The sequence below is a fragment of the Chiloscyllium punctatum genome, chromosome 11 (genome assembly GCF_047496795.1).
Source record: "Chiloscyllium punctatum isolate Juve2018m chromosome 11, sChiPun1.3, whole genome shotgun sequence".
Lineage (NCBI taxonomy): Eukaryota > Metazoa > Chordata > Chondrichthyes > Orectolobiformes > Hemiscylliidae > Chiloscyllium > Chiloscyllium punctatum.
Window position 1 is genome coordinate 44046923 of NC_092749.1, and position 26398 is coordinate 44073320.

At 41.2% G+C, this 26398-nt stretch overlaps 1 protein-coding gene across 7 annotated transcripts in view; it reads right to left on the reverse strand.

Moving 5' to 3' along the window:
- Nucleotides 1-21546: 21546 nt before the first annotated feature.
- The window catches only part of bicral (BICRA like chromatin remodeling complex associated protein), a 91443-nt gene continuing 86591 nt past the window's right edge, over nt 21547-26398 (reverse strand). For all 7 annotated transcript variants that reach the window (XM_072580696.1, XM_072580693.1, XM_072580697.1 and 4 more), the window contains 2 exons: nt 26222-26324; nt 21547-25248 (listed from right to left, as the gene is read on the reverse strand). In XM_072580696.1, coding sequence (XP_072436797.1) covers nt 24305-25248; nt 26222-26324 — 1047 coding nt within the window. In that variant the 3' untranslated portion in view covers nt 21547-24304. The remainder of the gene's footprint in view (nt 25249-26221; nt 26325-26398) is intronic.

Below are 26398 nucleotides of genomic sequence, written 5' to 3' on the forward strand. Positions count from 1 at the left end.
AGGAAGGGTTGAGAGGAACATTGGCCAAATGCTGGCAAGTGGAACTAGATTAATTTGGGATATCTGATTGGTATGGGTGTATTGGAGTAAAGGATCCATTTCCATGCTGTGCAGCTCTATGACTCTCTGACTCAAACTCAGTCGAAAATTTGGGATGAATTTAGTCCTGGAGCTCTGTACATTGATCATTCATTAGGGTGCAATGGGCTTTACTGCAAAATGAGGGGCATAGTCAAAGCTTGGGGAAGAGCAAAGGCATGGGTTGAGGTGAAGACAAGATGGTGACGGAGAGACACTCGAGGTATAAAGAGAATAGGCAGGACAGAATTGGAGGGTATGCTAGGCAATGGGAAAAGGGTTACTGGCAGTGACCACCACTGTAGTTTCCACAGGTGAACATAAAAGACTAACATGAATGTATAATAGAAAGTTTTGAGAAGATTTATAGCTCAGGTTGAGGTTCTGGATGTAGATTTGCTCGTTGAGCTGTAAGGTTCATTTTCACACATTTTGTCATCATACCAGGTAACATCTTCAGTGAGCCTCTGAATGAAGCATTGGTGGTATAGGCCGCTTTTTATTTATATGTTTGAGTATCCTAGGGTTGGTGATGTCATTCCCTGTGGTAGTGTCATTTCTGTTCTTTTTCTCAGAGGGTGGTAAATGGGAGCCAAGTCAATGTGCTTGTTGATAGAGTTCTGGTTGGAATGCCATGCTACTAGGAATTCTTGTATATATCTCTGTTTGGCTTGTCCTAGGATGGATGTGTTGTCCCAGTCAAAGTGGTGTCCTTCCTCATCTGTATGTAAGGATACTAGTGAGAGTGGGTCATATCGTTTTGGGTCTTTCACCAACACACTAAAATGGCAGCTAATGAACTTGAAAGACCTGATACAGACAACAAGCAAAACTAATGTCATTTACAAAATACCATGCAAGAACTGTAACAAACACTACATTGGACAAACAGGCAGAAAACTAGCCACCAGAATATATGAACATCAAGTAGCCACAAAACAATATGACCCTCTCTCACTAGTATTCTTACATATGGATAAGGAAGGGCACCACTTCGACTGGGATAACACATCCATCCTAGGACAAGCCGAACAAAGACATGCATGAGAATTCCTACAAGCATGGCATTCCAACCAGAACTCTATCAACAAGGACATTGACTTGGACCCCATTTACCACCCCCTGAAAAAAAGGAAATGACATCACCACAGGAAATGAGGTAACCACAAGAAATTACATCACCAATCCTAGGAAACTCAAACATATAAGTAGAAAGCAGGCTACACCGCCAGTGCTTCATTTGGAGGCTCACTGAAGATGTTACCTGGTATGGTGATGAAACGTCTGAAAAACGAACCTTCCAGCTCAGCGAGCAAACCTATTTCCATGAATATGTAATGTTGGTACTCAAGAGACATTGAAGATAATTGTGCCACAATTCAGTGTGGGGGGTATTCACAAGGTAATGTGAGGAAAAAGCAGATATAGTGGCTCTAGGTGATACCTGGTGACCAGTCACTACCCAGTGCTGATGGTGTCCATGGTAAGCTGTGCTTCCTGCCAACATTTGCTATTCTTTAGATGCTAAGTACAACTGGAAATGGCTGAGACAATACCCAAGGTGACAGAGTCACTGGATCTCAGTCTGCTGGATACCAGACCATTGAAGAGGCAAAGACAAGAAGCAAGCATTTGCAAACTTCTGTTATACTTAATTCCCAAGCTACATCCTGCCTGTTTGCAATACGTGCAGAGTGATGATGCCGATGGTTTAAATGCTGGTCAAGGTGAATTGCATCATGGTATTATTCTCGCAAATCTAAGATTGTCATCATCTCAGTGATGCAAAAGTTAGCAACTACAGTTTACAATCCGACAACTGCTGGCCAGAATTAGCCCAGCACTTGCAAAGCTTCAGGGGTACTGTGGGATAAGAACAACATTACTTTATCATACATCATGTCAGTACCCTGATTGACTGTACTGAATGCAATGAGAAGTTGAGTGGTCAATCTGGCTTTGGGATGGGAAGGGGCTTGGAGTGCAGCAGGTATTCCCTTTCTCATGTAACACATTGATCACTCCTCTGGCACTGAAGCTTCACCAGGTTGGTGCATGTGCTGCCATCAGGGCAGTGGAGGGCCAGACAGTGGAGCTGCTGAAGATGCAGTTCCTCTGCTTGGGCACCCTCCAGTATAATTTGGAGAGAGTGTGGGGCATCATCCTGGAGAGATGTGCTGTGCACATTTGGAGTAAGGAATGGGGTGATGTGTTGGATATTGAGGAACTGGGAGCAGAATTACAAGGAGAAGGACAGGACACTGGGAAGGAGAGTTTAGCTGCATTGGGTCCAACCAGTCAGCCAGAATCAGATTGATGCCCGATTTCAGTAGATCTAAGCTGAATGCAGAAAACCATCGTGGAATGTAAAGTATGCTTTGGTCGTATTGCCAGCATTTGGTTGGCATTGTGCTTGTGAACATCAGCCTCTGTTGGTTTTGTTGGTGTTTGCTTTTGCTGGCAGTCAATAAAAGCTTTTGTCTGGAGCTTACTGATTGTTTGCCTGGATGTGATGGCCTCCTACTGGGCAGTAACAAGCTGTGGGTGTCTGTTGGGCTTTGGGGGCAGAGTAGCAGTGACTGAAGATGTTTAAACGGGATGTAGCTAAGGGCAGGTAAAGTGTGTGGCATGGCTGTTTAACAGCGACTAGGGTGAGAGGATGGGTTGCATGTATGAGGAAATGTCAGCCATGCCCAGCTGTGAGCAGTGATCAGTGTCTCTTTGTGGCTGCTATGCCATTACATTGCTCATGAGTGATATCGCTGGATTGTGCTATTGCATTGTTGGTGAGAGGCATCACTGATTGTACCATTGCATTGTTGACGGGGACCATTGCCGGGTTGTACCATTGCACTGCTAGTGAGGACATCGTCCGATTTCACCATTGCATTGCTGGTAAGGGGCGTCACCAGATTGTCAAGTATCTGGCTGCACAACAGTCTTGCAATAGGAACACAGAAGATAGGAATAGGAGTAGGCCATTTGACCCCTCGAGCATGCTCTGCCATTTGATAGGGTCATGACTGATTATCAAGCTAATCTCACCTGTCCCCATATCTTTTGATCTCTTTAGCCACAAGAGCTAAATCTACCTCCTTCTTAAAAACACATAATGTTTTGGCCTCAACTGCTTTCTGTGGTAGTGAATTCCAAGGGCTTACCACTTTCTGGATGAAGAAATCTTTCCTCATCTCAGTCCTAGATGATTTATCCCTTACCATAAGCTATGACCCCTGGTTCTAGACACCCCAATCAGTGTGAACATCCTTCCTGGATCTAACCTGAGTTGTCCTGTTAGAATTTTAGAGGTTTCATGAGATTCCCCTCTTAATTGTCCTAAACTCTAATGAATAAAATCCTAACTTACTCAATTTCTCCTCAGGCAGCAGTCCGATAATTCCAGGAATCAATCTGGTAAACCTTTGCTGCACTCCTATAGCCAGAGAATCCTTCCATAGATAAGGAGACTAAGTCTGCATATAATATTCCATATGTGGCCTAACCAACGCACCATATAGTTGCAGCAAGACATCCTTGATCCTGTACTCAAATCCTCTCGCTATGAAGGCCAACATACAGCTTACCTTCTTTGCTACATGTTGCACCTGCATGTTTACTTTCAGAGACTGGTGCATGAGTACAACCATTCAAATAATAATCTGCCTTCTTATTTTTGCTATCAAAGTGAATAATCTCACATTTATGCACATTATATCACATCTGCCATGCATTGCCCACTCAGTCAGCTTGTTCAAACCACCCTGTAACAGCTCTGCATCCTCCTCACCCTTCCACCCCAACTTTGTGTCATCTGCAAATTTTGAGATATTACATTTAGTTCTGTCATCTAAATCATTAATAGCAAGATGGACAGAACACCAGTACTTCAGCAGAGGCTCACAGATGATGTTACTTAGCATGGTGACAAAACATCTAGAGCAAACTCACCAGTTAAGCGAGCAAACTTACGACCTGATCCACAACCTAAGCTACAAATCTTCTCCAAAATTTCAATCATTAACATCTGTTGTGAATAGCTCAGGTCCTAGTATCGATCTGCCTGGTACCCCACTCATCACTGCCTGTCATTCAGAATTAAAAAAAGTCATTCCTATTCTTTGTTTCCTGTCTGCTAACCAATTTTCTAACTATCTCAATACACTATAAATAAGCCAAGCAATTCTACCAGATACAACCTCAAGGAATTCCAGTAGATTTGTCAAGCATTATTTCCCTTCTCTAAATCCAGGCTGACCATGTCTGATTCTACCCCTATTTTCTAAGTGCTCTTCTGTAAAATTATGGATAATAGGCTCTAGCATCTTGCCCCTACCAATATCAGACTCACTGGACTATAGTTCCTTGTTTTCTCTCTACCTCATTTTTTATATAGTGGGGTTACATTACTGACCCTCCAATTTGTAGGAACTGTTCCAGAGTGTAGACAATCTTGGATGATGATCACCAATGCATCCATTATTTCTTGGGCCATTTCCTTAAGTACTCTAGGATGTAGATTATCAGACCCTGAGGCTTTATCAGCCTTCAATCCCAATAATTTCTCAATACCATTTTACTACGAATGCAGGTTTGCTTCATTCTCTCCCTCTCACTAAACTCTGTGTTCCCCATCATGCTTGATCTATTATCCTTTATGTCCTTTTTGTGAAGACAGAAGCAAAGTATGAATCTAGTTGGCACAGTGGCGCAGTGGTTAGCACTGCTGCCTCAGAGCATCAGGGACCCGGGTTCAATTCCTGCCTCGGGTAACTGTTTGTACATTCCCCCTGTGTCTGCGTGGGTTTCCTCCGGGTGCTCCGGTTTCCTTCCACAGTCCAAAAAGATGTGCAGTTTAGGTGAATTGGCCATGCTAAGTTGCCCATAGTGTTAGGTGCATTAGTTCGGGGTAAATACAGAGTAGGGGAATGGGTGTGGGTGGGTTACTCTTCAGAGGGTCGGTATGGACTTGTTGGGCCGAAGGGCCTGTTTCCACACTGTAGGGAATCTAATCTAATCTAGTTCATCAGCTATTTCTGCTCTCAATTATAAAATCCCACATTTCTGACTATAAGGGATCTATATTAGTTTTCATCAATGTTTTTCTCTTCATATACCTGTAGAAACATTTACAATTAATCCTTATAGTTTCTCTCATACACTATTTTCCTGTTCTTAATCAATTCCTTGCGACACAAGTTGGGGTGGAAGGGTGAGGAGGATGCGTAGTGATTGTAACAAGGTGAGCCAGCTGGATATCATAGAATATGAGTTCCCTAATTGGGGCTGTTAATCTGGTCCAATCAGGGAGCAATAGTTGACAGATAAAGGGGGTGCGGGGGCCCGGGTGTCCTTGGAGAAGGAGCACGCGGTGTCCACCGACACCCTGGAGTCGTTCAGGGAGAGGTGGGCGCCGCAGGGAGTGGAGTGCATCATTTCTCCCTCCAACTCTATTTTGATTTGATCCCTACCCTCCCCTTCACTGTTTTGATCACACAGCATTGCCCTGTGGTTTGAAGGGCAGTGCTTGTCACTGGCCACTCGGGTGTTTTTCCTATCTTCCTGGTGGTGGAAATTGAATAAAGATTCGTGCACTTTGTGTCTTTTCACTGTGTCTCACACCTGCGCACACACACAAAAAAAAAAAAAAAAAAAAAAAAAAAAAAAAAAACCAAAAGATTTGCCCGGGTGTCCTTGGAGAAGGAGCACGCGGTGTCCACCGACACCCTGGAGTCGTTCAGGGAGAGGTGGGCGCCGCAGGGAGTGGAGTGCATCATTTCTCCCTCCAACTCTATTTTGATTTGATCCCTACCCTCCCCTTCACTGTTTTGATCACACAGCATTGCCCTGTGGTTTGAAGGGCAGTGCTTGTCACTGGCCACGCGGGTGTTTTTCCTATCTTCCTGGTGGTGGAAATTGAATAAAGATTCGTACACTTTGTGTCTTTCACTGTGTCTCACACCTGCACACACACACCATGGGTGCTGGGGAAAAAATAAGCACTACCGCGATTAGGCGGTAGTGTGGGGAAAAGAAAAAAAAAAAAAGAAAAAAAAAAAAAAAATAAATAAAGGGGGTGCGGGGGCCCGGGTGTCCTTGGAGAAGGAGCACGCGGTGTCCACCGACACCCTGGAGTCGTTCAGGGAGAGGTGGGCGCCGCAGGGAGTGGAGTGCATCATTTCTCCCTCCAACTCTATTTTGATTTGATCCCTACCCTCCCCTTCACTGTTTTGCTCACACAGCATTGCCCTGTGGTTTGAAGGGCAGTGCTTGTCACTGGCCACTCGGGTGTCTTTCCTATCTTCCTGGTGGTGGAAATTGAATAAAGATCTGTGCACTTTGTGTCTTTCACTGTGTCTCACATCTACACGCACACACCATGGGTGCTGGGGAAAAAAATAAGCAAAAAGAAAAAAAAAAAAGAAAGGGGGTGCGGGGGCCCGGGTGTCCTTGGAGAAGGAGCACGCGGTGTCCACCAACACCCTCGAGTTGTTCAGGGAGAGGTGGGCACCGCAGGGAGTGGAGTGCATTATTTAAAAAAGAATAAACAGGAGATTGGCCCGGGTGTCCTTGGAGAAGGAGCACGCGGTGTCCACCGACACCCAGGAGAAAAAAAAATAAACAGGAGATTCAGAGTCTCTTCAGTTTAGGGGACTGACTCTGTGCTGGCTGGTGCTACAGTCAGAAATAAAAAACAAAAAAAAACAAAAAAAAAAAGGGGGTGCGGGGGCCCGGGTGTCCTTGGAGAAGGAGCACGCGGTGTCCACCAACACCCTGGAGTTGTTCAGGGAGAGGTGGGCGCCACAGGGAGTGGAGTGCATAAAAAAAAAGAAAAAAGAACAAAAAAAAATAAAAAAAGAAAAGAAAAAAAAGAAAAAAAGAAGAAAAAAAAAAGGGGGTGCGGGCTGCACGCAGCAGTCCCCTGCAACCGCAGATTGCGGTGGTTCACGGACTCCCAGCCCAACTGCTTGTTCTGTGGCGCTGTGGAGTCCGTGGACCATGTATATATTGGGTGTGGGTGTTTGCACTCCCTTTTTGATTTTCTTAAGAACCTTCTCCTCTGTTTCTGGCTGCACTTCAGTCCCACGCTCCTGATCTTCGGGCACCCGGTACGGAGGAGGGAGGGCAGGTCCGAGGACCTCCTCGTGGGTCTGCTCCTGGGCCTGGCCAAACTGGCCATCAACAGGTCCAGGCAGCGGGCCGTGGAGGGGGTCGTTAGGGCCGACTGCCTGCCCCTCTTCCGGGGTTACGTTAGAGCCCGGGTGTCCTTGGAGAAGGAGCACGCGGTGTCCACCAACACCCTGGAGTCGTTCAGGGAGAGGTGGGCGCCGCAGGGAGTGGAGTGCATCATTTCTCCCTCCAACTCTATTTTGATTTAGTCCCTACCCTCCCCTTCACTGTTTTGCTCACACAGCATTGCCCTGTGGTTTGAAGGGCAGTGCTTGTCACTGGCCACTCAGGTGTTTTTCATATCTTCCTGGTGGTGGAAATTGAATAAAGATTTGTGCACTTTGTGTCTTTCACTGTGTCTCACATCTGCACACACACACACACCATGGGTGCTGGGGAAAAAAATAAGCACTACCGCACTTAGGCGGTAGTGTGGGGGTTAAATTTTAAAAAAATAAATAAATAAACAGGAGTGTTCAGCATAATAAAAGAAAGAAAAGAAAAAAAAAATGGGGGTGCGGCAACATGGGTGCTGGGGAAAAAATAAGCACTAAAAAAGTAAAAAGAAAGAAAAAGAGAGAAAAAGGGGGGTGAGGGGGCGAGCTGGAATGGGTGCAGGGGCAGGCTGCCATTGAGTGATCGGAAGGTGGGAGGGACGGATGCCTTGCTGGGAGGGTCTGCTTTCTATGCACTGTTTCTTATTTGATTGGACTGTCATATATGTAGGTAAAAACAATGACTGCAGATGCTGAAAACCAAATACTGGATTAGTGGTGCTGGAAGAGCACAGCAGTTCAGGCAGCATCCAACGAGCAGCAAAATCAACATTTCGGGCAAAAGCCCTTCATCAGGAATAAAGGCAGTGAGCCTGAAGCATGGAGAGATAAGCTAGAGGAGGGTGGGGGTGGGGAGAGAGTAGCACAGAGTACAATGGGTGAGTGGGGGAGGAGATGAAGGCGATAGATCAAGGAGGAGAGGGTGGAGTGTATTTGTTGTATTTGTTACTGTTAATTTTTTGTGATGAATGAAAGTGGGATTTGAGGTTTGTCGTCATTTCCCTGAAAATGGTTGAACGGTGGGGTTTGAGGTCTGGTTTCACCGCTCCTTTCCCCTGTAAATTGCTCTTTCTTGTATACAGCTGTTCATGTTAACTGTTGATTTGTAATTTGCACTGCTTAATAAAATAAAGCAAATAAATAAATGGGGGGTGGGTGTCAGAGATACTGCCACTCTGATAGCTGACTCTGAAACGGCAGTATTAAAGTTAAAGTCTATTCATGTGTAAATGAAGGTTGACTTGGTGATGGGATGTTGATTTATTTTACCTTGGTTCTACTTTGTTGAATTCAAAACTGTTCCCAATCCTCAGATGTATTGATTTTTCTTGCCAATTTGTATGTCTGTTCTATGCACCTAATGCTATCTCTAACTTCCCTCCTAAGCCATGGTTTGGCATGTGTTCCCTGCACTCTTTTTTGTAGCTTAGTGTGGAAACAGGCCCTTCGGCCTATCAAGTCCACACCGACCCTCCAAAGAGCAACCCATCTCTCTACAGTTACCCCTTCATCTAACACTATGGGCAATTTAGCATGGCCAATTCACCTAACCTGCACATTTTTGGATTGTGAGAGGAAACCGGAGCACCCGGAGGAAACCCACGCAGACACGGGGAGGATGTGCAAACTCCACACAGACAGTTGCCTGAGGCAGGAATTGAACCCAGGTCTCTGGTGCTGTGAGGCAGCAGTGCTAACCATTGTGCCACCGTACTGTCCATCTTGTGCCTTTTAAAAGATGAACCAGGCATAGTGATGTAAGTCTTTCAATGGATATCTGCTGAACAGCAAGTTGTTCCAAGTATGGCATGTGTTAAGATGGAGCTGGAATCAGACAAGAGGGATTCCATAAGGGTGGAATAGACAGTTAGTGAGATATGTCTGAACAGATATGACAAGAGGTCGTGTTAGGCCTTGCTGCAGGATACCCTCCAAAAACCTCAACACAATTAACACTTAGCCAAAAGAAAAATGAGATTCAGCTTTATAGACTGGTGCCTGACATGTAACAAACTGACAGAACACACCACATGGACTACATGACCCAGACAGAGTGGCTGAGGGAGAGGTGGATGGATACCTTTATTCCAGAACATATTGCGATGTTTCGTAACTGTCTTACAGGTACAGTGCCTGGGTGGTCTGGAATCTATGCCATAATACAACATCCCTGGAGGGAGAGATTAAACAAGATAAAAGAGCAGTGAGTGAACATGATGACATTCTGGAGGAATGTGTGGAGAGCGGGTATGTGCACTGGCAGAATCTACAGGGTCAGCACTGGGATGGATGAGTTGAGGAAAGAAATTGGCAAGGACGGTTCCCTGAGGGCATTCATACCTAAATGTATACGTCTGATGCACCATTCTTCCCTGAAATCTAGCAGAGGAATTGCTCCCTGTAAACATTCTAGGCCAATATAGCCTCCTACTGATAACCTTAATTGTCATCTTCTTCCTGCCACCCCCTCCAGCATTTTGTCCCGGCCTCTGTTTATTCTCTAAATCACATTATATTATAAACACTGTGCCTACTAGTACACCCATGTCTGAAAGCTACTGGCTTGCACCAAAGCCTTGAAGTCAGCGAAAAACAAGTTCTTCAGCATCGGCCACACCACTCCCTGTAGGCTTCTGTACATTGAAACAGCTTTAGAATTAAGAAAATAATTTTAAATCATAGCAATCAGCAGAAATCCACCATCAACCAACTTGTTAATTAGTGATTTTGTAAATAGTGCGTGTGTGGTGTTGGTGTAATCCTTCCTGCTGTTGAATGCACCTTCAGTTGCACAATTGAGAGCAGCAGTCAGCTCCAAAATATCTGCACAAGCAACAGACTTTAGCATTGCATGCTATATCACAGTCACTGATCTACACAGCTCCAATGGATGCTCACCCATTGTTGCACCATTAGTGACTGGCACAATTCATTGTAAAAACATGCGCGCGCGCACACATACACAGACACATACACCATGGACACCATCTTAGAAATCCCAAAATCACACATTGCAACCACACAGACAAATTTTAAGGATCCCAATTCCTTTTCAGTAAATATAAAATCAGTTACGGAAATCTCGAAAAGTTACACTTGCAATCTTGCTTTCAGACAGGAACCATCTGCCATCTAGTGGTTGAATCAGAGTAATGCCATACAGTGATTTTTTTCAACACCTGAGCCAGTCTTTCTACACTCATTTGTTTATTTAGCAATTCTTTCGTCATGTTAATACCACGAGTGCTCCTCTATACTAAATATATTTGCAAGGGAGTTTTTATTTTGCTAGGTGTGTTTTATGATTTGTCATCGAAATAACAGCGAGGCTCATGGCATCCACTATTATTTATTTACAGGGAAGAGCAGATGCACGTTTGATTTTGAAATAAATTGCCATCTGAGTTGCACTGGTAAGGCTGGCACAATCTTAGAGGCCTCAGACAGTCACCACTATCATTAGCTGTTTCCCAAGGCTCCATCAGAGCCAGGCCTCTAGCAGAGGGAATGGTTGCCAGGTCAGGATGGAGTTCACAAGGACATTTCCATCTCAAGGCACCCTCTGAACACATATTGAATTTTATAAACAAATGGCAATAACATTCAGACTAGCCCTCTGGAGATGGAATGCTTCCACAGGTTGAGGACGTGGTGGCATAGTTGTAATTATTTGAATGCATTTGCAAATCTTGGCATTGCTGACCAGTTTTCGGAGCCTGTGATTTATCGACTTCAGTCTTATTTCTAGACTTCACATAATTGTTTAACTGAACTGAGTGTCTTGCTCAGACATTCCAGAGGACACTTTTGAGTCAACCACATTTTCTGGGTCTGGGCAGACCAAGTAAGGATGGCACTCCACCCTTATTGTTATTGCCTAGCACTTGTGTGATGCAAATGTTAGTTTCTACTTGTCAGCTGTTGGACTTTTGAGGCTCCTAACTAACCACAGTTAACGAATGTTGATCATTTATACGAATTTTCACCTAGTTCATTAAGTTTATTAAAACCATCAGATTAGTTATGATACATTAGTTAATTAGACCAAAACGAAATCTTTCATGGAAACAAATCAAACATGGGTAAAGAAATTGCTGGAGAAGTTCAGCAGGCTTGGCAGCATCTATGGAGAGAGCAACAGAGTTAATACAATAATCTGATGTCACTCATCTACAAAACTGGGTAAGGAAACCTCCTGCTAACTACCACCACTGCACTCTCCGCACTCCAGCTGATGAATTAGTGTTCCTTCATGTTGAACTTGAAATGGAAAAGCACTGAGGCTTGCACTTTGTGTGGGGTCATTGATGTCCATCAGCCAATAATGACTCAATAGTACCACCACTGATCAAGCTGGTTGAGTCCTGAAGAATATGACAGTTTTGCCAGCTTTGTAGCAGGTGGTGAGGGAACTAACAAGAGAAAATAACTTACTTGATATCATATTCACCAAACTACCTGTCACAGACATATCTGTTTATGACAACATTGATAGGAGTGACCACCATACCGTCCTATGGAAATGAGATCCTATCCATCGCTTTGATTTGTTTTATCATGCTAGATAGGATAGACTTTGAACCGAACTAACAACTCAAAACTAGACATAAATGAGGAGCCGTGGGTCATTAGCAACAACAGATTTGTATTTAACCATAATATGTAACCTGATAGTGAAAATATGCCAGGCTGTCATTACAATTAAGCTGGACAACCAATTGAGTTCAATGCAAAGTGCAGGTGGGCATGACACTGTGTGTAATTATTAATGAGGTGCCAACCTCATGAATCTACAAGGCAACTAATTTGCATGCCAAACAGCAGGCAACAGTCAGAAATAAGGGATCCCATAACCAACATATCAGATCTAACCTCAGCAATGCAGCCTCATCCAATTGTGAATAGTGATGTACAATTAAACAACTAACTGGAGGTAGAAGCTGCACAATTATCTCAACCCAAAATGGAGTATATTTTGCATAAGACCATCAGACCATTAGGCATCTAAGCAGAATTCGGCCATTCAGCCCATTAAGTCTGCTTTAGCATTCAATCATGGCTAATGTGTTTCTCAACCCCATTCTCCTGCCTTCTCCCTGTAACCTTTGATCCCCTTACTAATCAAGAACCTATCTACCTGTCTTACATACACCGAATGATTTGGCCTCCACAGCCCCCTGTGGCAATGAGTTCCACAGATTCACACCCTCTGGCTGCAGAAATTCCTCCTCATCTCAGCTCTAAAGCGTTGTCCCTTCACTCTGAGGCTGTGCCCTCAGGTCCTAGTCTCTCCTATTACAGTTGTGGAAACATCTTCTCCACGTCCATTCTATACAGGCCTCTCAGTATTCAGTAAGTTTCAATAAGATCCCCCGGTTTCCTTCTAAACTCTATCACATGTTGACCTAGAATCCTAACCCGCTCCTCTCATGACAACCCCTTCATCCCCAGGATCATTCTTGTAAACCTCTACTGGAATCCTCCAATACCAGCACATCCTTCTGTGGATACAGGGCCCAAAACTCTCAATATTCCAAATGCAGTTTGACCAGAACCTTATATAGCCTCAGTAGTACATCTTTGCTCTTAAATTCCAGCCTTTTGAAATAAATTCTAACATTGCATTTGCCTTCCTAACTGTCAACTGAACCTGCATTTTAACTTTAAAAGATTCCTGAACAAAGATTCCTAAGTTCTTTTGCACTTCAGATTTCCAAAGCCTTTGCCCATTTAGAAAACAGTCTACACTTCTATTCTTCCTACCAATCTGCATAACCTCATACTTTTCCATATAGTAATCCATCTGCCTCTTCTTTGCCTACTCTCCTCACCTATCCAAGTCCTTCTGAAACCTTTCTGCTTCCTCAACAGCCCTTGTTCCTCCACCTCTCTTTGTGTCAGCTGCAAACGTAGCAACACTGTCTGCAGTTCCTTCATCAATATCGTTAATGTATAACATGAATAGTTATAGTCCCAACACTGACACCTGTAGAAGTCCACTAGTGACCAGCTGCCATTCTGAAAAAGACTCCTTTATCCTCACTCTTGGCTGCCAGTCAAGAAGCGTGATGCTGGAAAAAGCACAGCCAGTTAGGCAGCATCCGAGGAACAGGAGAGCTGATGTTTCGAGCATAAGCTCTTCATCAGGAATGAAGAGCTTATGCTCGAAACGTCGATGCCCCTGCTATTCAGATGCTGCCTGACTGGCTGTGCTTTTCCAGCGCCACACATTTTGACTCTGATCTCTAGCATCTGCAGTCCTCACTTTCTCCTTCTGCCAGTCAGCCAATCCTCTATCCATGCCAGTACCTTGCCTCCTACACCATGAGCTCTTGTTTTATTTAGCAGCCTCCTGTGCAACACCTTGTCAAAGGCCTCCTGGAAATGCAAATAGATCACACCCACTGGTTCTACTTTATCTAACTTGCTCATTACCTCCTCAAAGAAGTCTAATGTATTTGTCAGGCATGACCTCCCTTTGACAAAGCCATGCTGACTCAGCCATTTATACTCTGCACTTCCAGGAACTCCTCAATCTCATCCTTAATAATGGACTCTAAAATCTTACCAATGACTGAGGTCATGCTAACCAATCTAGTTTCCTGTTTTTTGCCTTCCTCCCTTCTTAAATAGGGGCATTACATTAGCTATTTTCCCTGACTCCAGAGTTTCCTGAAATATCACCACCAATGCCTCCACAATCTCTTCAGCTATCTCCTTCAGAACTCTGGGGTGAAGTCCATTGGTGCAGGTACTTTATCCACTTTAAGTTTTCCCAGCACCTCCCCCTTAGTGATGGCCATTATACTCACCTCTGCCCCCTGACTCTCTTGAAGTTCTAGTATGCCACAGTTGTCTTCCACCATGAAGATGGATGCGAAGCATCCATTCAGTTCCTTCGTTAATTCTTTGTTCCTCTTTACTACCTCTCCAGTTTTATTTCCAGTGGTCCAATGTCTACTCTTGCCTTTTTCTTAGCTTTTATATATCTAATAAAAAAAACACTCTTGCAATCTTCTTTTATATTATGAGCTTGCCAGCCCTCATATTTCATCTTCTTCCCCCTTGTTATTTTTTAAATTGTCCTCTGCTGGTAATTAAGGGCTTCCCCCTAATCTTCACCATATTGTATTTTTCATTTGCTTTTATGCTGACCCTGACTTCCCTTGTCAGCCATGCTTGTCTTGTCCTCCCCTTCACATGTTGTTTCTTCCTTGGGACGAATTTCTGTTGTGCCTCCCAAATTACCTCAGAAATTCCAGCCATTGCTCCTCAACATCTTCCTTGCTGGGCTCCCTTTCCAATCAACTGGCCGGTTCCTCCCTCATGTCTTTGTAGTGACCTTTACTCAATTGTAATGCAGCTCCATCTGATTCCACCTTCTCCCTCTCAAACTGCAGGTTGAATTCAATTATATGATAATCACTGTCCCGTATCTCCCTAATCAAGTCTGCCTCATTACACGTCGCCAAATCCAGAAATGCCTGTTCCCTACTGAGTCCACCATAAGCTGCTCCAAAACACCATCGCGTAGACATGCAATTAATTCCTTTTCTTAGGCCCTGCTACCAACTTGATTTGCCCTGTCCATCTACATATTGAAATCCACTGTGCATGTAATAGTGCTTTATATACATCCCTTTTCTATCTCCTGATTTATTTTCTGACACACATCCTGTTACTGCTAGGAGGCCTGTACACAACTCCCATCAGGATTTTCTTCCTTTGTGATTCTACCCACACAGATTCTATGCCTTCTGAATCTATATCACGTCTTGCTATTGATTTAATTTCATCTCTTACTAGCAAGGTAAGCTCCCCCGCTCTGCTTATCTGCCTTTTCTTTCAATAGGACATGTATCCTTAGATATTTAGCTCCCAGCCCTGATCCCCTTTCAGCCATGTCTCTGTGATACCCACAGTATCATCTCCATCAATTTCAATCCGTGCTAAAAGCTCATTTACTTTGTTTTGTATAACATACACATACATACAATACCTTCAGAAGAGTTGACCATCGCCCTTCTCACTGTTGTCCCCCTCATCTGCTATGCCTGAAGTTAGATTCCTGACCCTTTCCATACTCTCTGTCCAATTATTTGTTCTAGAAATTTTATTAGCTTCTGCTGAGCTACCCCCATACCCCTTTAGCTTTTTCCATGATTTTCCATGCAACTGAACTCACCCCCTCCTACTATTTAGTTTAAAATCTTAGCCACCTCCCTAGTTATGCAGTTTGCAAGGTCCCAGCATGATTCAGGTGAAACCCAGCCCATCAGAATAGCTCCCTACTTCCCCAGTAGTGGTGCCAATACTCCATGAATTCAAACTTGTTTCTCCCATACCAATTGCTGAGCCACGCGTTTACCTCTTTAACCTTGTTGACCCTGTGCCAATTTGCTCATGGCTCAGATCGTAATTAGGAGATTATTACCTTTCTCATTCTCCTTTTTAACTTAGTTCCTGGCTGCTCATATTCCCTTACCATAACCTCTTTCCTCTTTCTACCTATACTGTTGGTACAGTGGACCATGACAACTGGACCTTTCCCCTCTTACTCCATGTACCTCTGCAGCCCAGATGAGATATCCTGAACCTGAGCACCAGGCAGGCAACACAGCCTTTGGGAGTGTCAATCCCAGCCACAGAGAACACTGTCCTTCCCCTGACTATACTATCCCTGATACCAACTACATTTCTCTTTTCTCCCCTTCTTAAATGGCTCCCTGTACCACAGCACTATGGTCAGTTTGCTCATCCACCCAATTGCCCCCACTCTCATCCACACAAGGAGCAAGAATCTCAATTTTTTTCAACAGGCTCAAGGACTGAGCCTCCTTCAGCACTACCTCCTGATCCCTCTATCTGCCTCATTCATAGTCACAGCCTCCTGTCCCTGACCACTGACTGGATTTGAGGTAGTTAATCTAAGGGGCATGACTGCCTCCTGAAATACAGTGTCCAGGTAACTCTCACCCTCCCTGATATGTCACAATGTTTGAGGCTCAGACCCCAGCACATCAACTCTGAGCTGAAGTTCCGCAAGCAAACAACACTTGCTACAGCTTTGGTGACTGTGAATCAAATGCAGTCCACCTGCTCCAACATCATGCAGTGACAACTCATCACCTGGCCCAACATCTCTATTTCATTTATTTAGTCCTTAGTTTATAAATTTCCTACTGGTCTTTTAGTTTGCAACCTATAAATATTTCCCCTATTTACCTTCGCTTTCTGAAAGTAACTTATAATAGGGAGTCTAATTAGTAGCTGTCACAAACCAATGAATTTACGGTTTTCATGTTATGGCATTCTCTTTAGGTTGGGCCCCAATCCTGGGCTTCAGTTTATCCTGTAAAAAGACCTTACAAATTATAACCAAAGAAGCAAGCAAAAAGGACCTCTTCCCTTCTACATAATATTCCCCAAATTATATACTCACTCGGGCTGTGTCTCACTCTGGATGTGATCTCGCCTTCCAGACTATGTTCAGCTTATTGCTGAAGCATTTTTAACCACCTTCAACCAGAAATAATGATTGTATAATCTATCTCAGCCTCCTCCTGAAGTCCCCAGTGTCATAGATGTCAATCTTCAGTCATTCTCTTTACCCAACATGACATCACAAAATAGCTGAAGGCACTGGCTATGAGGCCTGTCAACATTGTGACAGTAGTACTGAAGATATCTGCTCTAGGATGTTGTTTTCACCTAACTAAGCTGTTCCAGCACAGCTACAATGCTAGTTGTTTGTCTAACAAGTGGAAAATTGCTCAAATATGTTCTGCCCGCAACATCAGGACAACGCCAACCTGGCCCATTATCACCCTGTCAAGTCTACTACAAATAATCAGCAAAGTCATGGGAGGGGTTGTCAAGAGTACTATCAAGTACCACATGCACAAAAATACCTGCTCAATTTAGGTTCCACCTGGGTCACTCAGCTCCTGGCCACATAACATAGTCTTGGTCCACATTTAGGCCAAATGAACTGAATTCCAGATGTCTGACTGGCCGCTTGGCCGAGGGTGATGTCAAGGAGACCTGGCAAAATCAAAGCCAGTGGGAGACAGGGAGAAGCACTCCACTGATTGGAATCTTTGCTGGCACAAAGGAAGATGGCTACGCTTATCAGCGCTCAAAATCAGTCCCAGGACAACATTGCAGAAGCTCCTTAGGATAATATCTTAGCTTCATTGACTGCTCATCAATGTTCTTCCCTCCCTCATAACATCAGAATTGTTGAACATATTAGTAACATATTTCTGGAAAAGAACCACAACCATTAGACATCAGTTTGATTTCCATCTGGCATTAATAGCCTACACATGGGATTCCTCGTTATCCAAATGATTTTTATAAATGTTAGCAAGAGACAAATGTTGATCCATTAGTGTTAAATTTATCAACAAGTGCAAAAGTAATTAAATGTGAACGAGCAGGAGGCTTTCAAAAATATAAAAATCCAGTGGACGGATGACTGATTGCATTGTGAAAACATCCGTGTCACAGATAGGAATAAAATAATTTTCAAGAAAGATACAAAGTGAATTGACTGACTCATAAAAAGAATTATTACAATCTAGCAGGCAGTGTTATATTTTTTAAAAAGCAAGTTAGAAATAGTGACAAAACAACTGAGAAAAAGTAAATTGATTAAATAATAAAAAGTATTATTATATAACATTTTGCATTTGCAGTAAATAGACCATTCAGTTCAACTGTTCAATAGTACTTATGCTCCACACGAACTTCCTCTTACCCTCCATTATCAAACCCTTTCAGGATGTCCTCCTAATCGCTTCTCCCTTATGTACTTATTTAGTTTCTCTGGAGATACATTTATGTGATTGTCCTCATGTATTCCACATGGTAGGAAGTTCTATTTTCTAACCATCATTAGGGTAAGTTTTTCCTGAATTACTTACTGATTTCTGAACATCCAGTTTTGAATACTTTAACACCTTTTCAATATTTACATTATTACATTGTTTCACTGGCATGTAGGTGTAGCGTAAATAAAAACTAACTATGGTATGTTAATACTGCTATTTTCTGCTTCTGAATCTTAATCGATATATTAAAATCTGAACTGTAAGTATTTGGTTTTCCCTTCCTTTGGCCTATAGCCTATACTGATTCCTCTATTAAGCATAACGTTATAGTTTTAAGAAGTCTGCAGTGATAAGTACTAGAATTAATCAAAGAGATTATATTGTAAATTCCTTGTTGATACTAGTTTAAGACTTGTGCTGCAAGCTACTGTAAAACTACTTAGGTTCAGAACGAGTGGATCTTGAAGTATCCCTTTGGCTATTATTGCAGGTCTTTAAGTGAAATTGATGTAACAATATAAATGCAGTGTTCATTCACAGCATTGATGAACAGATCTTTTAATATTTGTCAATAACTATCTTACTTAATTCTACTCTGAGGAAAACATTACAATCTTTGTTTTTATGCTGACAGCAGTCTGAAATACTCGAGGTTATTATTAGAATATTTAAGTAATAACACATTAATTTTCATATCATGCAGCATAAAATAGAATAAAGAATTAAGCTCCTGCTAAAGCCAATTGTGGTATTAAGTACTCAAAAGGTGAAAGGTACATCTAATCAGATTACTTACCCTATGTCCAATGACACTGACAGATAGTGCAAGGATAGAACTATTAAAGGAAAGTCAGTTATTGTTCCCAAATAACAATGAATAGACCTGCATTTGGGAAAAGAACCAATCTCCAACTTTGATTTAATCTAATTAAACGTGATACTTCATGGTTGGCATTTATTTTATACATCTATGGGGTAAATCTTAATTTTAAGTAAAATGTGTAATACATTTGCAGCTCAATTGTACACAATTGCATCGAGTCAAGATATGTCCTCAAGCCAAGGTCAAATGAAAACTTCAAGTTCAAGACTGATAGATTCGTGTTTGGCTAAAATATTAAGCCTAAATAAATAGGGATTGTAGAACCAAAGCAGGGAAATGAAATTAAAGATACAAATCAGCCATGATTTAATAGTTCAATAGGTTTGAGGGGCTGAATGGTCTTCTCTTGTCTCTATTTTTACTGGAACTTGCTTTTATTATTCACTCATGGAATGTGAACATCACTGGCCAGACCAGCTTTTACTGTCCATCCCTAATTGGTGCTGAGCTGCCTTCTCGATTCAATGCAGGCCGTGGGCTGTCAAGACACCCACACTCCTTAATGAGGGAGTTCCACAATTTTGACCGTGCAACAGTGAATGATGATATATAGCGAGGATAGATATGTGGCAAGGAGAGGAACAGCCCATGATGTTGTTCCCATGTATCTGCTACCCTTGTCCTTCTAGTTGCTAGAGGTCATGAGCATAAAATGTACTGTTGGAGGAACCTTACTGCTGTGAATAGTGTAGATGGTACACATAGCTACGTGCATTAGTAATGAAGGATTGAATATTGAAAGTGGTGGAGAGTGCTAATCAAGGTGACTTTGAGTTGAATTGTGTTGAGCTTTTCAAGTGTTTTTGGAGCCACACCAATCCAGGCCAGTTGAGAATATTCCATCACACTTGCACCTTGTGCATTGGAGATGGTAAAGACATTGAGACACAAGCCAAGTTACTTTCTGCAGAATTCCTAGCCTCTGACCTGCTTTTGTAGCCACAGTATTTATATGGATAGTCCAGTTCTATTTCTGGAGTAGTTTGAATGATAAACATTGGCTAAAACTACTTTTATTCATAGTATCACAGGAGTTTTGTGTATCTACCTAAAAATAAAGTTCCAACTCTTCCAAAAGACATCATACAACAGTGCAATACTCCCCTCACCTGAGATGCAGTGACTCTCAGGTTAAGCCACCTCTCTAATGAGACCACATGATTGTTTAGCACTATGGAAACGTTACTTCATTACTTCAGTGCTGCACTGAAGCCTTGGAATCAATGTGGAGCAGAATTTGAATTCATAGCCTTGGAATCAAGAGCCAAGAACATTACTACTGAAACAAATTTGACACCATGGACTGGATTTGTAAATGGGTCAGGACAGAAATTAGATGCAAGCAGATTCAAACTACCAACCTCTGTTCTGCTTCCCCACAAACATCCTGATTCCAAGCAATTTCAATGGGCATGGTTTAAGGCCAAATCGACTGCCCACCACATTCCAGCGGACAGCCAATTAATGTTGATTACAAACCTTCATAAAATCCTGTTCTTATGGCAATTCAGAATTTTTGCCAGTTATGTGGACAGCCTAAGTCAGGACCAGGTCTAAAGTGGAAAGAGAGTGGAAAGAGAGGCGGGGGATGGAAATATTTCATTTGAAGGACTCCCATCCTAATTCATAATAAAGGTTAAGTTTTTTTGTGCTGCTGGCCATATAATGAATCTGCTGTCTCTCCACGACTGAAAGTCAAAATGTGTGGTGCTGGAAAAGCACTACAGGTCAGGCAGCATCCGAGGAGCAGGAGAGTCGGCATTTCGGGCATAAGCCTTTCAGTAGGAATGGGGAATCAGGAACCTTCAGATTGTGGCTAGGTGGATGCAGGCATTTTAAAACAAACCAGTCTCCTTTTCAGACGTACCCTTTGTTGACGTGCATTTTTGTACTTCCCACCTTGGCTTGTGGGCTGGCCAATGTGTAAATGCTGGAGGCGTTCCAATTACCTTCCAATTTCAGGAGCACATCTGCTTTTCCTAACTGAAAAATGGGCCCACTTCTTGCCATTAATTGACTTGCAGGCCCTCAAAGTTCTGGGGGGCATGTCTGGAATATATTGCACGGGGTCAGGATGCAGAATTGAACTGGCTGGCAGTTTCAGACCCAGAAGTAAAAATCCTGGCCCAGAATAAACTTCATTCTGTTATTTATAATGCAACACAATTCCTGCTCCTTTAATCTGCTGTAGACGTTTTGAATTCTACAATGTCACATAATCCCTTCTCCCTGGAGGTCGCCCATATTTTGGATAAATATACTTAGCACTGACACTAGCGTCAGCTCTTGCCTTATTGAGAAAGCAAAAATCCCACAACCATGGTCAATACCCAAGTGGAAAATCAGCTATGTTTTTTTATATACTGGTTTTATATCTCTTTCCCACTACTGAGCAGTTATACCTTCACTATACCCTCATTTTTTTTTACATTTTTTATATAGTGTGTAGATGGTAGACAGCATAATCATTTTAAAGTCTATTATAGCAACTCAAATCGCAGTATATTAAGTATTTTTCAGAATGTATACTTTATTTGTTAATTGTGCTTATTAAGAACGTAAGAAACAGAAGTAGTAGACCACACACCCTTGCAGCCTGTTCTGCCATTAAATATGATTGTGGCTAATCATGTCCCCAACTCCACTTTGCAACCTACTGCTTCCTGGAGGAACTAAAATATATCTATCTCAGCTTTCAATATACTCAACCATTGAGCAACCTTAACCCTTCAATATAAAGAATTCCAAAGATTCACAACTCTCTGAGTGAAAACATGTCTATTTATCTCTGGACAAAACGATTGACTTATATCTTATGGTCCAGTGTTCGCGATTCTCCAGTTAGGGTAAACAAATAAACAGTCCACCTTGTCGAACCCCGTCAGATTCTGACATCTTTCATTTTTTGAAGTTTTCAACACTTTAGGATACTTTACTCAACTATCATCTTCAAAATACCGTATCATTCAAGGAACCAAACTAGCTAAGGGCTGTCAATGCTGTCGTATAACTTTTAATTTAACTAGCAAAATATCCTGTCACATTGCTGAATTTGCACTGCTGTTCCATCCCACCATAAATTTGGTTAACATCATTAAACTTTTTAGATTATAACCTCATAATCAGCAGAGAAACCTTATTTTTGTCAACGTAACATCAAGGTTTTTTAATTAGTGTTCTCATGTGCTATAATGGTGTTTTAAGTTGATTCTAATATAAAATGATTTTCTCTAGTTACAAAAAAAAACAATTTTTCTCCTCACCTCCTCCAAGAAAGGTGATTCATTCTTCACACATATCCATAAAGATTGGCGTCTCTCCACTCATTAATTTTTGGACTTAACACAAAAAGCGACAATTGAAGGGCTATCATATAGTGAAGTAAACTCTGCTTCTACTAGCCCAACATGTTTCTGCAGTAGTCACAAGAAGTGCTCTAGAAACTACCTTATTTCATTAATTTTCTTAGCATGGAAGAACTGAACCCAAATGTAATACAGTCAAGAATAATTTCTGATTTGTTTTACATTAAACAAACTTGGGAATTTCCTAGTCTGTTTGGCTCAGGACCACAAATCAAGAACACAATTTATCTACTATGCCATTAGGCACCTCAGTTGTAGGTGAATTATTATTATTATTTAGATTCAATTTGCTTTTTCAACACTTCTTACATTAACTTCCAAAAATATTTAACATTTTCAAAGTTCACAATCAATGAAACATGCCTTTTTCTTAGTTTATTGTCTTTAAGGCTGGGGATTCAACTCAAGGACTTTTGTTGCTCTGTGTGCATACAAATTTTTCAATTCACTAATCTTAAAAAATACATGACAAAAATTAATTAGGTTTCATCTTTGGCAGGGCAGCAATTAAATAACTATTCACAAAGCATACTTCCTTTCATAAGAAATAAATCCCACATCTCAAAATATTTTGTGCCAATCTTCTGCCATCATTTTAAGAATTCTAAGACTCTTACTGTTACTGTACTATCTAAGTATATCTATCATAGACTCAGTTACTTCTCGTGCAACGAATATCAAAATAAATAATTACAACACAATATTCAAATAAACTGTAATATTGAGAAATGGTGGCCACTAGCCTGCAGTGCTACAAATTTGAATACAGATAATCTTCAATAAATTAAGAGAAGAAAAGATCAACACAAATTGGTTTTGTTGAATTCTTTGGCTCATTTGACAAGTTGATTCAGTGTTTTGTTAGCATCCAACTAAAATATTTTTTAATAATTCATTCAGATCATGTTTTACCATGCTTTATATATAGGTACTGAACCAACATAACAAAAATAACTTTGACATTTCCTTTTTTCTTTCTTTTTTACAAAAAATCTTTATAAATATTTTAAAAATGTGTACAAAGCATTTCTAAGGAGGACCATAGCTGGACACTACACAAATCAGAGAATTTAAAGCAAAAGGTACTGTACCATTGCATCCATAAGTGACAGTTTCTTCTTGTGAAGTCAGTTTGTAAGGCCTCACTGATCTAATGGTGTACTTTGTGCTCCTCACTTATGCATGGAAGCTTGCTGTTGCATGTGCAAGACAAAAATAATAAGTCTGCAAATTGGGAATGCAATCGGCATCTCTTAAATCTAGAATCCAAAGGATCACAATATGGACATCCACACTGCACTTTGTACTTAGGTCTTTTAAGACCTAAGGCAGCTTTCCTTTAAAAAAATCACACTTAGTGGTATTAAAAATGGAAAATGAATGACGAAGTGGGTTTTCACTTCAAAATCAATGTTCCAGTTTTAAATTTTGATTTAAATGGGAATGTTGCTCATCAACTATTCAAAAATTAACTTATTGGCACTCGATTCTCAAAACGTCTTACATAAAATGAAAGACAAGAAGAACCAAAAAATAACACTTATACATTAATGTATGAATAAAAACATGAATTACTACGACAAACTTAAAAGCACCCTTGAAATTGAAGAGTACATTTTACACAAAATTAGAGCTTTCAAAACAAAACTCAATAAAATTAAATATCTCTTAACAACTTTAAACAAAAGACTTAATGTGCACCTGGTGCCACCATAATTATTTTCAAACTACAATGGATCTTCCTAAACTCAAACTAATATGCTTCAAAATAAATCTATTTCCTAGTTTCTACTCCATTTATCCTCTTTCCAGGAACTCTATGTGCCTGTTCTCAATACTGAGTAACATGCTACTTTATCCCTATAAGTTGTCAACACAGCTGACAATCTTTGTCATTTCTCTTCCTTCATGGTCACATTATCAACATTCCAAGATGCTATTCACTGCTGCTTCTAAGATGGAGTCTGTTTCTCTGATGCCCTCATTATGATCTGGGATACATTTGTCTATATAGTTCTCCACAGGAGCTAAGGCTGAAAAATGAGGAGTTTCAGGTGAGTTATTTTTGATGACAGTATTGTCAGAAGGTTTCTGAGCTTGTTGTAGATCCAAAATGCTATTAATTGCACTCTCCAAATGTTCATGGAGTGATGTGTCGCATTGTGCTTCTTTTGCATCTTTAGTCTGGACACATGTTAAGTCTTGCTGTTGAAAACTTTTAGCATTTCTGTTTTGTGGCTGGTCATGCCAAGGCAACTGTGAGTCACCCTCATTATGTTCCAATTTAATGGGATCACTAATCTTATTAATAATAGCATCCGGTGCTTTCTTCATTATACCTTCCAAAGTGACTTTATCACAAGAATTATTATGCTTTTCCTCAACATCAGACATACTTTCTTCTCCTTCACATATTTGGATAGCTTCAACAGCAGGTTCACAAACTTTTGTGCTTTGAGTCTGTGCATAACCAGATGTGGAACCAATAGTAACTTTACCATCATGGTTATCTGTGTCTGATCGCCCTTGAGCTTTTGAAGATTTACTTTGCGTTCCAGTTCCACAAGATGTCTCTGGCTTGATTGTTAGTTTTAGTGCTCTACAGCTGTTATAGGATTTACCAGCACATGGACTACTAGTTGGAGAGTTTGTAGTTGCTTTGACTTCCCTTGTCACAGAAACAACTAAATTAATTAATCGTGAGGAGTCATCTTTCTGGTTGATAGTAGCGTTCGCTGGTGAGGACTCGCTGCTACTATTGCCTAAAGATGTATGTGGCATCATATCTGCAGTTAGTGGTTGTGTTTCAGGTACAGATTTTACAACAACTGTAGAGGAGCAACAGAAGTTTGCCAAATAGCCATCTAAAAGAAAAAAAAGTAGAACATTACAGTATAAAATTAAACATCCATCGGACTGTAATGAACAATGTTTTCAACTCACAACTATAGTTACACCCCTTAAGATTAGTTAATAATAATTTAAAATGTGCATGTCTTCAATTTATAGTAGGCTTTCATCTATTCCTTTGTAATTCCAAAGTCAGAATATCATATCTTTGAAAGTGGTCTCTTTCTTTTTAGACTAAGACAACCTTTAAAAAAAACTTATGTTACAGTGACTATATTCTTCTACAATTGATTGTTTAGCTTGTGTAGCTTTTTAAGTTTTAAATACTATTCTTGCTGTCACAGCAATCCTGGACATCAAGAACACACTAGCATTCCTAGTGTTCAGCATTTTTAGGCAGGAATAATTTCATGTTTTTACATTCTGTCATCTATGTTTAGTACATCTATGTTCACCAATGCTAGCATGCTCATTCATGTCCTATCACTCATGCTAAGAAATCTAGAAGTGGTAGACAGAGACAGCAGACCAATTTACTACCCTGGTCTTCTGAAATATGATCAACTTTATAACTGAGCTAATATGTTCACTGAATTTGCATTTCTTTTAATAAATGAAACACACCACGATAATAAATACACAAAACACGTTAACTATGTTATTCTGTTTGTGAAATCATTTTAATCACATCTCTATTGCTGGCTACTAATGTTATTACAATTAGAACAGCATGGCCTGTTTTGTTAAGTATGAGTTCCTTTGTCCCTCAGCCAGCACAGGACCTTCATTATGACTTTCAACCAGCAAACTTCTGACTGCGGATGAAGAAGAGAGGACGCTTTGCCTCTCTTCAATATTTAAAAAAAATAACATTTTACAAATTGATCACTGCAGCAAGGTTTTATTTAAAAATACTGACAGATTTGAGTATGTTAAAATACATATTTCAGGTTACTTTACAATAATCAAGACAGCCAAAATACTTACCAGAATCCTCCAAAGCAAAGCGTTTGTCCTGGATAAGGGCTGCTTTCTCATCCTGATTGAACACTCGGTCAATCATAACCATTTCAGAAGAAGGATTTACCCGCTAAAACCAAACAAATAAGGGTTACTACAATTTGTCAAAAATATTGTCACTTCTCCTTTATACATGCATATCAA